The sequence below is a fragment of the Bombus pascuorum genome, chromosome 15 (genome assembly GCF_905332965.1).
Source record: "Bombus pascuorum chromosome 15, iyBomPasc1.1, whole genome shotgun sequence".
Taxonomy (NCBI): domain Eukaryota; kingdom Metazoa; phylum Arthropoda; class Insecta; order Hymenoptera; family Apidae; genus Bombus; species Bombus pascuorum.
In genome coordinates this window covers 1,505,290-1,518,990 of record NC_083502.1, presented here as the reverse complement: position 1 = coordinate 1,518,990, position 13,701 = coordinate 1,505,290, and the positions used below count along the sequence as shown (strand labels likewise).

At 29.1% G+C, this 13,701-nt stretch overlaps 2 protein-coding genes and 1 long non-coding RNA gene across 3 annotated transcripts; 1 reads left to right on the top strand and 2 right to left on the bottom strand.

Moving 5' to 3' along the window:
- Nucleotides 1-227: 227 nt before the first annotated feature.
- LOC132914549 (uncharacterized) lies at nt 228-732 on the bottom strand. The gene is made up of 2 exons (XR_009659615.1): nt 606-732; nt 228-515 (listed from the first exon to the last, which is right to left on the bottom strand). It is a non-coding gene; the product is annotated as an uncharacterized LOC132914549 (long non-coding RNA).
- A 955-nt stretch (nt 733-1,687) lies between these two features.
- On the top strand, nt 1,688-3,460 carry LOC132914534 (protein CLP1 homolog). Its single transcript, XM_060973734.1, has 3 exons — nt 1,688-2,014; nt 2,133-3,190; nt 3,279-3,460. Exons 1-3 carry the CDS (start codon nt 1,916-1,918, stop codon nt 3,388-3,390), a joined length of 1,269 nt encoding a protein of 422 aa, XP_060829717.1. The 5' UTR covers nt 1,688-1,915; the 3' UTR covers nt 3,391-3,460.
- A 2,989-nt stretch (nt 3,461-6,449) lies between these two features.
- Nucleotides 6,450-13,121, bottom strand: LOC132914542 (ras-related protein Rab-8A-like). Its single transcript, XM_060973742.1, has 4 exons — nt 12,618-13,121; nt 10,616-10,676; nt 10,001-10,346; nt 6,450-8,687 (listed from the first exon to the last, which is right to left on the bottom strand). Exons 1-4 carry the CDS (start codon nt 12,739-12,741, stop codon nt 8,589-8,591), a joined length of 630 nt encoding a protein of 209 aa, XP_060829725.1. The 5' UTR covers nt 12,742-13,121; the 3' UTR covers nt 6,450-8,588.
- Nucleotides 13,122-13,701: the final 580 nt, after the last annotated feature.

Below are 13,701 nucleotides of genomic sequence, written 5' to 3'. Positions count from 1 at the left end.
AGGTTATAATATATATTTTAAAGATCCAACAACTTCAATGTGATACAAGGTTACGTATATGAAATATCGAACTACGAATGAGTACGACCTGAGACTCCTTTCGCGTTGGTGACTGTGATGATGAATCTTCTATCGATAAACTGTCTTCGACGTGACGAATGTGATGATTTGACTCCTTCTGTTCCTTGTACTGTTTTAACTCGCACCGGTGTTAACTGACTATTCACTCTTATGTCATTACGGAGGAAAGCTCGGTATGGTTGTGCCCTTTGAACAAAGAACGCGGATTCGTTGTTCACACTTTTCGTCAGGAAAGTGAGGGTAACGATCTGCGATGCCCATTGGTTATGATCCACGTTAATGAATGAAGATAAGAGGAGGAAGTCTCTTACCAACGTGGCTCCTTAGGTTATGGTGGTTCCTTAGGTTTATTGAGGGTCTGAATTACGGTGCGTAGGTCTTTGATGGTCAGAGCATGAAGGACGGCGCACGGATGGTCCCACGCGATGTAGCAACTAGTTTTCAAAATAAATATATTAAAGCGAAAGAAAATTGTTCCATTGCATTTTAACATAACAATAATGCAATACTCGATCACTAGTTACCGTATAAGGATCACTTCGAATATACTCATAATAACATATAATATACTCATAATAAACTCATAATAGAACACCAGAGACGACATGTATTGCACGATAGAGATTTGGCGACGGAATAAGTTCTGGCTTCGAATCTGACGCGATTGACGCGAATTGCATTGTGGGAGTTTCTTCTCTTTCTCTCTCCTCGGAAATCTCTTTGCTATTTGGTACAGTTTATTACATGTTTTTCTCCAGTATCGCATTTCCCGAACTTTTGCAATGTTAATATTGCATAAAAAGGCGAAATTCTTTATTCTAATAATCATATATCTAATATGTGGTATAATTAATACTTATAACAAATCTTTCCATGAAAATTGTTTTCTTGAAAAGAGTATTAAAGCGTATAATAGTTCCAAACAGTCAATCATATAAAATATCTTTGAAAATTTGAAAATTAAAGTGAAGCTGAACAAATATGCGCAATATGTTTGTATTACGCGAATATATTTTATACTAAACTATTTACAGTTTTTGATACGATTTACAAAAGTAAAAATAATCTAAATAATATTAAAAAGATATGACACTGAAATCTTAAATTCTATCAAATCTTGTTAAGTCGACAAAATTCAGGTTTCCTATTAAAAATTCTTCTTTTGACTGATGAATTCCTGTAAGTATCATTCTCGCTACTGAATGCGATCCTAACGATCTAAAAAATTTAATTTTTCATTTATTTTTAACTCTATTATACTTCTATATCCAAGATAGAAAATACAAATGCGCGTGTGTGTATCATTCGTTCGACCACGGAGGAAATTTCATCTCGAACAACAGAAGATTATCGATTTATTTCTATAAGTATCGATAGTTCGGAATTATCAATGGACAAATGACCGTATTATATTATTGCGTCAGGGTTATTCGGTGCATGACATGGTTTTTATACACTCTTTATTTATAGATTTTTAGAGATTTTAATATACAACGACCATACATCCATACTCCTCGAATGTTGGAAAGCGATTCTGTTTCTAAATATTCGCGGTCGTTAACTTCTCGCTTCCAGAAACATCTTCAGTTTGATGTTTGATGCACAGCAATTTTATACCGTCGCAATAACACCATAGGTTAGCGGTTAGGGTTTCTAAAAATTAGTAATTTTGTTCCAATATAGAATATTGAATCCAAAATAGAATATTTCTCCATTCCTAGTACTATTCATTTTTAGCACTATATTTAAGTGTTAAAAATATTGCCAAATGTTAATATAGAGGTTAGGGTAATGATATAAAGGCATGTAATTGAATATAATTTATATTCACAAAATGACAGACGAAAAAACGCAAACACAGGAGTTTAAATTAGATCCAGATTGTGAATTACGATTTGAAGTTGAAACAAAAAATGAAAAAGTTTCGCTAGAGGTATGTATTATATCTTTTGTGTACTTTGTATTATATTATATTATATTTCCATCGCCTATTTAATTTCATCTCCATCTTTTGTAAATATATCTTAATATTATATCAATCTTCTTTTTAGTTAAAGAGTGGATTAGCTGAAGTTTTTGGTACAGAATTAGTGAAAGGCAAAAAATATGAATTTACTGCTGGTGCTAAAGTAGCTGTATTTACTTGGCAAGGTTGTACAGTAGAGTTAGTTGGAAAAACTGACGTTAGTTATGTAGCCAAAGAGACTCCAATGGGTCTTTATTTAAATTGCCATGCTGCAATGGAAAGACTCAGGGAAGCTGCAGAAAAAGAAGACACTAGGGGTCCCATAACAATGGTTGTTGGTCCTTGTGATGTAGGAAAATCAACTCTTTGTAGACTTTTATTAAATTATGCAGTTAGAATGGGTCGTAGGCCAATTTTTGTAGACTTGGATGTTGGTCAAGGTCACATAGCAATACCAGGTACCGTTGGAGCACTATTAGTTGAACGTCCATCGAATGTAGTTGATGGTTTCAGTCAGCAGGCACCATTAGTCTTTCACTTCGGACATAAAACCCCACAAGCTAATGTTGCTCTTTATAATCTTCTTGTAACACGCCTCGCAGAAGTCTGTTCTGATAGACTTCAAGCAAATAAAAAAGCCAGAGTTTCAGGAATAGTAATAAACACTTGTGGTTGGGTAAAAGGAGATGGATATAAATTGTTGACACATGCTGCTCAGGCTTTTGAAGTAGATGCAATTCTGGTATTGGATCAAGAAAGATTGTACAATGAACTTGTTAGAGATATGCCAGACTTTGTTAAAGTTGTATTCCTTCCAAAAAGTGGTGGAGTTGTGGAAAGAAGTCAAACTCAAAGGACAGAAGCCAGAGACCAAGGTGTCAGGGAATATTTCTATGGTTCTAGAACACCGCTTTATCCACACAGTTTTGAAGTGAAATGGAGTGAGGCTAGATTATACAAAATTGGAGCTCCAGTGCTTCCCGCATCATGTATGCCTCTTGGAATGAAGGCAGAAGATAATTTAACAAAATTAGTAGCTGTTACACCTGGACCAAATCTTCTTCATCATCTATTATCTGTTTCGTTTGCTGATTCACCAGAAGATGACGTAGTGCAAACTAATGTGGCTGGATTTGTCTGCGTGTAAGAATTATTATAAGTAAAATGCTTTAAATGAAAATAATTTATATGAGCTATATAACTATATAATTTATTTTTGTTTTGTTTATAGAACCAATGTTGATGTTGACAGACAAACATTTACAGTTCTGAGTCCACAGCCAAGACCACTGCCAAATACAGTTTTATTGCTTTCAGATATACAATTTATGGATAGTCATTAACTTTTTATATGAAATTTTTAACGAGTTTAATAAACTTTCCATTAAAAAATGCGTTCTGTGTTTCTTTCTTAATACAGTAGGAATTAATTTTTAAATGATTATAATAAGATATTATAATAAAATATAATCCCTAGTTGTATAATGTAGGTAAATAAACATTTTGTAAAATTCATTATACAGGGTGGTTCAACTAAATTGGACCTAAATTTCTGTCCCATTAGTGCACAGTCCTATTAGAGTAGTAAGAAACCCGAAAAATATGTATTCAGATAAAACTAACAATGAGATAGCAAGAATTGTGAAATCTCTAATGAGTTGGCTGTATGTGCATTAGACACTTTAGGTTGATGGTGAAACAAACCTAAAAAGATTTGAGTGCATAGCCCTTTATTTTCGAAAAATCAATAAGCTTTTTTTATTCTACTTTATAAATTCCTTTAATATTAATATTAAGTTTTTTTAATGTTAAATTTTTTCAATTTACGTTGATCAATTTTTTATTATTTTTATTTGTTATATTATTCCTGAATATTCTTACAATTTTACAAATGGAAATTGCAATAAAAACATTAAAAACATAAGAAATTGCTGTACCAAGAACATAACTTTTCGAAGATAAAGAGTCATGCGACTTTTTTGGGACTGTTTTATCATTAATCTAAAGCATTGAATACACATGCAGCCAACGCACCAATTGGCGATTTCTCAGTTTTTGTTATGTCCTGTAAGTTCGATAAATCGATTATTCAAGATGATATAGTAGTATTCCAAACTTCGAGTGGTTTTGTAACAATTTTTACTATTTTATAGAACAGAACAAACTTTATAATCAAATCATAATTCAAATTAATTCTTTAATGATTAAAACCGAAGAGAAATGGAAAGCATCCGATCTAATATACCAGATATTTCTCACTTTGAGAAGAAATTTCGCGAAATAATTTATGAACATCAACAAAATACAGTAAACACCATTTTTATACTCTTTTATACAAAATTTATATCTGACATATTCTTAAATCAAAAGAACAAAAATCAATATGTAAAAAATAAGATTTGTTTTAATGAATATTTAATAACATTTTTCAGAAGGAATTGAATAATTTAGAAAAAGAATGTTTATTGCTACGCGAAGAACTTTGTTCGAAAGATCATCTATTACAAAATGAACAAAAAATATCGAACGAATTAAAAATTCGTTTAAAATTGGCATCAGAAGCGATTGTTCGATTGGAGGAGGAAAACATGCATAATAAAATTGATTATTCGAATTTATCAATGAATTATGAAACCTTGCTTAAAGAGAGTGATGTTTTAACAAAAGAAGCTCTATCCTGCCAAACAGAAACAGCGAAAGTGAAATTAAAAATCACGAGTTTGGAAAATATATTACGGCGGGAAATTTGACAAAAACAGAAACTAGAGCAAGCATTAACAAAACTAAAGAATGATTATCAGAAAATCACAGCTAATATTGATATGTAAATTTCTATAAAAGTTTTATTGCACTATTATTCTAGAAATCATTCTTAGAAAATTATTGTTATTTATATTTTAAATACTTTTTTTTTTTTAATATTTATTTTCTATAAAAGGAATCTTCTATAAAAGTTTGATAGGAAAAGGTGTGAAATGGGTTTAACATTTGCTTTACTCTTATCAATTATCTCTGCTTCCTCTTAAAGATTAAGTTATCTTCTTGAAGTTTTGTAAGAGTTATTTACGATACAATATCTTATTTGTTTAAAATATTATATAACTTACAAGTAATTTTAGATACTTTTAAAGTTCTTTACTTATATTAAATAGTAAAAATATCATTAAGATTGTAATAATATATCATCAATATGTAAATATTTATTTGTATGAAATGAATATTATTTATAAAAACTGTATATGTATCAATCATTTATTTATTATTAATTACGATATTAGTTTGAAAATAATTTTTGTTTATTTAAATTAGAAATATTGCCAAGATTGCAAAAGAGCAGCAATATTTATTAGAAAGTAGCAAAGCTGCAATTCAATTGAACAGACGGTTGCAAACTTTTGGTCTCTGTTCTCATGCAATTAATGAAAGAAACAAAGCAAATATAAGAGAATTACAACATAAACTAACTGCTCTTTCTGTTAACGAATTCAATAAATTACCTAATAATAGTATATTATTACATCCAGAAATGGAAAATTTATGTTTCAAGGTACATAGATTATATTATTCTTTTGCATTATTAGTATCATAAAAAGTTACATAATACTAAAAATGTTTAACTATATCATGTATTGTATTTGTGTTATTAGTCTATATTTTTCAGCTGAAAGAAATGTTAACAAACTTCGAAACAAAAATGCAAGATCCTGTACCATTTGAAGAAAAATTGGACAGAATCTTCAACGAGCTGTCCACAAATTTAACATAAATATAACAATAATGAAAACAATTCTAATGAATGAAGTTAATCAAGTCGATTATTACCAACATTTATTTCATTTCAGTTTCTCAATACATCTGATAAGTAATAGGTTTATTTCGACTTGATAAAATATTTCAAAATAAAATTACATTGCTTATCGTTATAAAACATGTTAAAAAATTACTAATAATTTTGTATATACAACACCATTCTTGCACTGAAGCAGTTTGAGATTGTAAGGAAAAAATTAGCCGTTAGTTCGTTGCCATTTTCAATTTGTTCCATTTTGTTAAAAACTAAAACTGGAAGCTTTCCAGCGACCTCTCTATTACAATGGTTGACCATGAAAGAAAAGTTTCTTAAAACGAAAAGAGAAAAATATTGTTCGTATGCGACGCATAGTTTCTTGTTTCTTTAAATAGCACTACGTTTATATATACTAGATTAAAAAAAAGTCACCGTCGACGCTGAGTCGTAATTATATAAATAATATCAATAACAATATAAACGGAATCGTGTAACATTATTATTATTCTCATTATTATCATTATTCGCAACTAATCGATAACATTTGACAATTAAAAAATTGATCGCGTCTCGATATCAAAGGAAAGGCGGGTTATAACAATAAAAATAGACGAATAGGATTAATATAAAATGTATTATAATAATCGTATATTTTAAGTATATAAGTGGAAACAGATTGGAATCCCTTTTTCCTCGTTCTTAGGAAACAAGAAACAAAAAAAAAGAGAACCCTCTGTTTCTTTGGAAAAAGAAAACTATTACAACAAGCGTTTCAAACGAAGACGAAATCCGTGATCCATCTTTTTTGTATTACTTCTTTTATCCATTTTTTTCTCGTTTTCCTTTTTTCTTATTTCTTCAACAACAGAGAGAAAGGGAAGAATAAAAAGAGTTTAAATCAAAAATATTGAAAGAGCCTTCTCGTCTTATTTTCTTTTTTTTTTTTTTTTCGAGTTCTGAATTTGCGCTAATTATTGAATTAATAAAATGAGGAATTCTTCTTCGATCCGGTGAAAAAGCTAACTTGACGATGTGTATATAGATATATATGCATGTATATATATATCTATATAAATATTTATATTTATATATAAAAAATGACCGCCCATTGTTCACCTATTCGCATCTCCCTTCTTTTTTGTCTTGCTTTTACAATGTCTTATAAAGAAATAGCTTCGAAATGCTTTTCAAAAAAAGAAGAGATTTCTCATGCATTGGCCGGAGAGAAATTTCTTCCTTTTATTTTATCTTTCTTGTTTACTTCCTTTTCTTTCCCTTTTTCACTCATTTAAATAAAGCGAATGCAAAAAATGTGTTAAAAAATCGTACCCCTTGATTAATTAAAACGTGGAGGAGAAACTTCGTATGCATAGCATCTGAACATAAAAATATAAAAACATCTTATATTTTTCATGTTTATCAGTATTGATTTAATATAGCCGAATTTTAATACAATACAAGCAAAATTGCTGAATATCGAACGGTCGTTTGAACGAGAACAGAGATTTTCAAAATATACAGCAACTCATGAAAGTATTCAGATATTTACAAAAACCTTTTATGGGTATATTATGTGTGTTATAGGAAACATCTTGAAATTTTATTAGTACTGTAATGAAACCTAAATAGCATGATTATATTGATAAAGAAATAAATTCGAAAATGTACATAGAATCTATAAGATAGTAGAAGCATATATTTTACAGAAGTCACAAAAGTATTTAAACAGTCAATTATGCATTATATTAATATTTCTCTATGTTCAGAGAGTTCATCTTTATCACTTACTTAAGTTTAAGATGACTATTCATGCTGTGTACTAATTTTTCATTAACTGTATATTTGCAATAAATATCTTGAAATTTCTATATACACTTTCGAATTTTATTATTTCAAATTTTATTATTATGATCACGATAATCGTGTCTCACTATAGTGGTAATAAAATTTCAAAAAGTTTCGTACATTACACGTGATATATTCATAAAATAGTTCTGCGATAATTATTAGAATACTTTCATGAGCCACTATAAGTTAACACGTTAAAAACAAATCAACGATTTATTATTGTTTCTACGGGTGGCCAACTTCCAGCTTATCGTCGTTATTATCCTCATTTATAGCAAAGCTTACAACGTATGTAAATGAATCGCACGATAAACGAAAAGCGGAATTGCACGTTATTTACGACGCGCAATTCTAAAAATTGATTTATTTTCTAGATTGCTCATTGACTGGTCGAGAAGTTAAGGTTATCCTTCTTCGACAGTATATCAATTTTACACGGCGTAAGCATTCTAAAGACTGCTCGATCAATTGCACTCCTAATATCTCGTTATGAAACATGACAAGTAGAAACGATGTGACTTACGAGGTGGTATTCGAGCGTCGTTAAAAAATTATCAAAAATTATCACAATTCGCGATTCGTTTCCTTCGGGAAATTCTCTTTTGAACGTGCCTTTTTTTCTTCTTCTCCTTTTTTGTTTCTTTTTTTCCTTTTTTTTTTACTTTTTTTTTTTTTTTTGTTCTTTTAATTTCTTTTCGGAAAGGATGAGGGGAAAGGCAGTTTCTCCTCCAGGATAAAAAGAGCTCCTATGAGTAATCAGTAAAAAAGAGAGACCGGCAGCGACGGAGGGAAACGAAGGTGGCCGTCAAGGAGTAAAATCACAGAAGTACTCGCGACGTACAGCGAGCGAAGGAGACCGAAGGTAAAGAGTAGTTGGTGACGGTCGAGGATATGCCGGCTGATGGGTCAGAGTATAGTGCATCGTGCAAGCCAACTTGGTGGCTTCCTTTGTGGCTCGGATGCTTTCAATTGATGTCCTCCTCCTTTCGGTGGATTTGATGCCTCCTGTGTTCAAAATAATTCCATTGTTAGAGATACTAATTTCATATAATATACCGTTTATTTAAGTAAAAGTAGACTGTGGATGTTTGTGTGGATTTTTAATCATTTAAAATTAAGATGAAACTTTATTAGGAAATTGTTTTAACTGCTAAATATATTATAGAATACTATGATTTGGATATTTTATATATTTTTGTATATTATGTGACCTGTGTATTCTTGCATCTTCAAATGCATACAAATCCACAGTCTAAGTATTAATAATAAATAATTTGAAACACCAAAAATAAAATTTGTACTTGTCAATATCGATTATGAAGAATTATGGAAGGTATTAAAAGTGTGTCATATGTTACTATAAAATATTCATTCATATATTTTTATATGGCTTTCTATGAGAGTAAAAGAATATAAGTTGGTAAATATAAAAGCAATAATAAGAAATGAAATTTATAAAACAGTTATGATGTTAACATGCCCACATAAGCTCTTAATATGCATGCTATTACATAACAAAAGCGTAGTTTGATAAAAAGAACACACTCCACCATAGACAAGAGTGAAATACGGATACATATATAGTATAATATATTATTAGTGACACTGAATCAGAAGAATCTGAATAAATCTTTTATAATAAATAATATTTTAAAATAACTAAGAAGAAAGCATAATTTATAACATATTGACAATAGGCAAAGAATTATTTTTTAACTTTCTGATACAATGTACTAAGTGTTAGTATTAAATGTAGATAAATTACAAATAGTCGTGCAAAATATGTAATGTGTACAGAGAGAAAGAGTTACCTTCTGCCGAGACAGACCCGCACCAAACACAGAGAAACAGACACAGGAAACAAAGAAATGGTGGTTAATCAGTGTATATCTATTTGCTAGAATATATCTGTGAAAGCCACTAAACTATATCTAAACAAGAGTCAGTTTTAATCTCTGGAAAATGATAAAATTGAGTTCTAGAATTATCACTGAAAGAATTACATATATATATGTATATAATTCATGTTTCAGTATATAATTATGACAATAGAGATTCTTATAATTTCTCTAAACATAGGAGTAAAATATACTGATATATTAAACTTTTTATTCGATTCAAATTTAGATGTGACACACTTAAACAGTTTCCTTTAGGAAGTTCAGTCAATTTTTCCAATTTTATATTTTTTACTATTAGCTAATTATACTTATAATAGTAAAGAATTATTAATCAATATCTTTTTTCCTATCATCGCTCTACAACTACAGAAGAAGACAAAAGAAGAAAGCAGAACTATATCGAAAAAAGATATTTACCAGTTTCTTTTCCATTTTAGCCTTGATATCTCGTGCAAGGGTGTAAAATGCCTCTTCGACATTGATGCTGGACTTAGCAGAGGTTTCCATAAATTTTATTCCATATTCAACAGCAAGTTGTTCCCCTCGTTCCTTTGAAACTTGCCGTTTCTCTGTGAGCTCACACTTATTGCCCAATAACATCTTTTCAACATCCGCAGACGCATTTTCTTCTATGTTCCTAATCCAGTTCTTTATGTTCTCAAAACTTTTCTCATTGGTTACATCATAAACTAGCATTATACCCATTGCACCACGATAATATGCTGTGGTTATTGTACGAAACCTTTCTTGGCCTGCTGTATCCCTTTAAAGGCATATAAAACAACTTTATTCCAATAAATATTAGGAAAATTATATAGAGTAAAGCATACTTCTTTTCGAAAGGTTTTCTGATGAAATAAAGTCTATTTGACAAAAATATTTGAAATATAACAATTTTGAACAAACTAATTCAATCTTAAATTTGTTACATTCTTATTAAAATTATATCTTAATACTATATTACTACATTTTAATAGTTATATTATGAAATATTTTAGTCTTAGGAATCTGATTTAATTATTTATTACTTACCATATTTGTAATTTTATTTTCTTGCCATCTAATTCTATGGTTCTTATTTTAAAATCAATTCCTGGAAGCATGAAATAAATAAATAACACAAATCAATGGCCAAAAGAATTTATTGAATTAATAAACAAATTAGATAATGTCATAACTGTTAAAAAATACACTTAATATTCCGCACACAATAAATATTAAAAATTTGTGCCTTTAAGAATTAGATTGGATTTCAAATTTATTTCAAGTATATTTTAATAAATGTAAAAACTATAGTTTTTCTGTAGTATAATTCTGAAATATCTATATATATATATATTCTCTAAAAACATTCTTTTTTTAATTTAATTATAGATTGATTCAAATCAAAGTTAAAACAATCACAAAGTATTATGCATTACATTTACAAATAAAGGAATCTATGTTGTGCTATGAATGTTTAAACATGCATGAATATGCATTTAAATCAACATAAATTTATTATTCTGCATGACTATACAAAGCTATTCTATAGGGTGTTTCACACAATTGTATAGAATTATATCTCTAAAATGATTAGGGATAGACAAAATTCCAAAAGATAAAATTGAATATCTTATATTTCTAAATAAACATTATTTGATATATTAAATAAATATTAATATTACATACTTTGCTTATATGAATTCATTCTATTAATATTAATTTTTTCATACTAAGAAGAAAATAAGAATTGATATTTACTTTAATCTTTAAGTGCTAAATATACTTTGTCCAAATAAACATAATAAGGTGGCCTTAATAATTGGTTGATCTGACTTTATGCATTTGATATAATTTTATTTACAATTTTATGATTAACAATTACCATTTATAAAAAAATATATAATCAAATTTTTCTCATCTTCTCAATATTAAATAATATTAAAATATAACTTATTTTTAAAATTTTTACTTTTCTTCAAGCCACGTGTTTGGATAACAAATAATATCTACATAAATGTAAAAAAAACATAATACAATATAAAATATATACCCATTAAGTAATGTGATATTTCCAATAGATCTTATTTCATGTAATAATATCTGTTTTCATTTACTTGAATATATAATTGGATTAAAAATTTCATTGACATAGAAACATATTAAATTTACTATACATTTTGTTATTATTGTAACAAAATATATTCCTATTAATTCATTACTTAAATCTTTTCTCCTAAGTCATTGGTATGTGGTATAAAGTAAATAATCACACAAATATAAATATATATATTAAAAATATGTATACTTTAAAGAACATCAATTATAATAAATAATTTAAGGAACAATGAAAGTTGAAGCAATTAATATTCAGATTTTGAATGTTTTGAAAATAAACATTAATAAACAAGAAATAAACACAGCAAAAATATCTTAGATAAATCAGTAACTATTGTGTATGTATATAAATACACATATAGATAAGAATGTTTATGAAGTTGCACAAATATTTCGTAAAACATATAAATAGCTAAGTAGATATATATAGAAATATAAATATTACATATACATATATGTATGAAACTTCAAAAGGTAAACAACCAAATAAACAAATAAAAATCCTTCTATAAATAAATCCCAATAAACAAAAGGAAGCAATCTCTAAATTAAGAACTCAGGATATAGAGATCACAAAATAAAAATACACAGTTGCATTTAATAAAGAAAATTCTTTCTACAAATGTAATAACTGTATTTAAATAATCATTGCATAAGCAGCGGTCACCTAAATTAAACTTCTAGAAGAATATATCCTTAAAAAGAAACAAATATACAATTAAATTTACATTTGTAAGATAGCAAATATTATTAAGAGAAATGTTCTTTCGGTAATTAATCTTTCAATTGTATATAAAGATTTGATGAGTAATTCATTGATATTCATTGAAAAAATATGTACTACTACTTGAAAATCTGTAAACAAAAGTAGATGAATAAAAGTAAGAAAGGAAAATGCTGTTGAGAAAAAGAAAAGAAAAAAGGATATACTTACCAATGGTCGAGATGAAGGTCGTGTTGAAAGCATCCTCGGAGAACCTGAAGAGGACGCACGTCTTGCCGACCCCTGAGTCACCAATCAGCAACAACTTGAACAAATAATCATACGTCTTCGCCATACCCTTTGTTCCTCAGTCACACTCTTTATTTCACGTGATCTCTTCTCGCACTTCTTTAATATTCCCCTGTTTTATTCTTTCAGCCCCCTTTTTAACACGATCTTCTCTCGCGTAATCGTGATCCTTGGAATTCCAATGACGCACCCTTTAAACTTAAAAGCGAGCACACTCGGTTAGAATCTGTCTCCCTACTATCGCGATAATATTGAGTTCAGAAAAGGTCTAAAGGTGAGACTATCGGCGGAATCTGTTCGGAAACGGCGGAGCTCGTGTGATAGATCACGCAAAAACATCTGTCAGAAAAAGCGATGACAGCCATCGGTAAGTACAACTTTTTCTCTGGTGTTGTGGCCAGCCTTCTGACCGCACCACAGGTGATGCGCGCGTGTGTATACGCATACGCAACACGTGTGTCGGGAACAAGCTGGATTTTCATACGACCAGTTACGTTGTGGCGAGTTTATATGAGGACTACTAGAATAATGGGCATTCGAACCTCAGTTTCGAAATGATTCGGTATTTTTCAAGACTATCAAAATTCGAATCAATTCGAATAACATTCGATACCCTGAAATCTAAAATTCTTGAAAAACTTGGAAATCTTGAAAGTTTTAAAAGTTTATCTAGTAACGTAACACTGTAAAGCAATACAATTGGAAATGTCACTATTAAGAACGAAAAACTTCTGAAGTTTTAAAGTTAGGATTTGAAAGAATTGAATATTTGTTGCTCTCTATGTTTCGAATTTTCATTACATTGTAATGAATTTGCATTTTTTAAATCAATGAGATTAAGAGATAAGATAAATTATTTTTGACACATTTCTGAAGCCATAGTTCTTTTCATAGAAGTTTTTATGTCATGTTATATAGACTATCTTTCTAATGTACCTTTTTCATGGATATAGGAATATGTTTCAAATACAAATTCACTAATTACGAAACATAAATAAAAACCTAA

Bases quoted from the DNA above. Each gene is read 5' to 3' on its own strand.
- LOC132914534 (XM_060973734.1), top strand. From the start codon at position 1,916: ATGACAGACGAAAAAACGCAAACACAGGAGTTTAAATTAGATCCAGAT. The intron at 2,015-2,132 runs GTATGTATTATA...TCTTCTTTTTAG, and splicing joins ATGAAAAAGTTTCGCTAGAG to TTAAAGAGTGGATTAGCTGA. The intron at 3,191-3,278 runs GTAAGAATTATT...TTTTGTTTATAG, and splicing joins GTGGCTGGATTTGTCTGCGT to AACCAATGTTGATGTTGACA.
- LOC132914542 (XM_060973742.1), bottom strand. From the start codon at position 12,741: ATGGCGAAGACGTATGATTATTTGTTCAAGTTGTTGCTGATTGGTGAC. The intron at 10,347-10,615 runs GTAAGTAATAAA...ATGCCTTTAAAG, and splicing joins AAAATAAAATTACAAATATG to GGATACAGCAGGCCAAGAAA. The intron at 8,688-10,000 runs GTAAATATCTTT...TTTTGAACACAG, and splicing joins CTAAAATGGAAAAGAAACTG to GAGGCATCAAATCCACCGAA.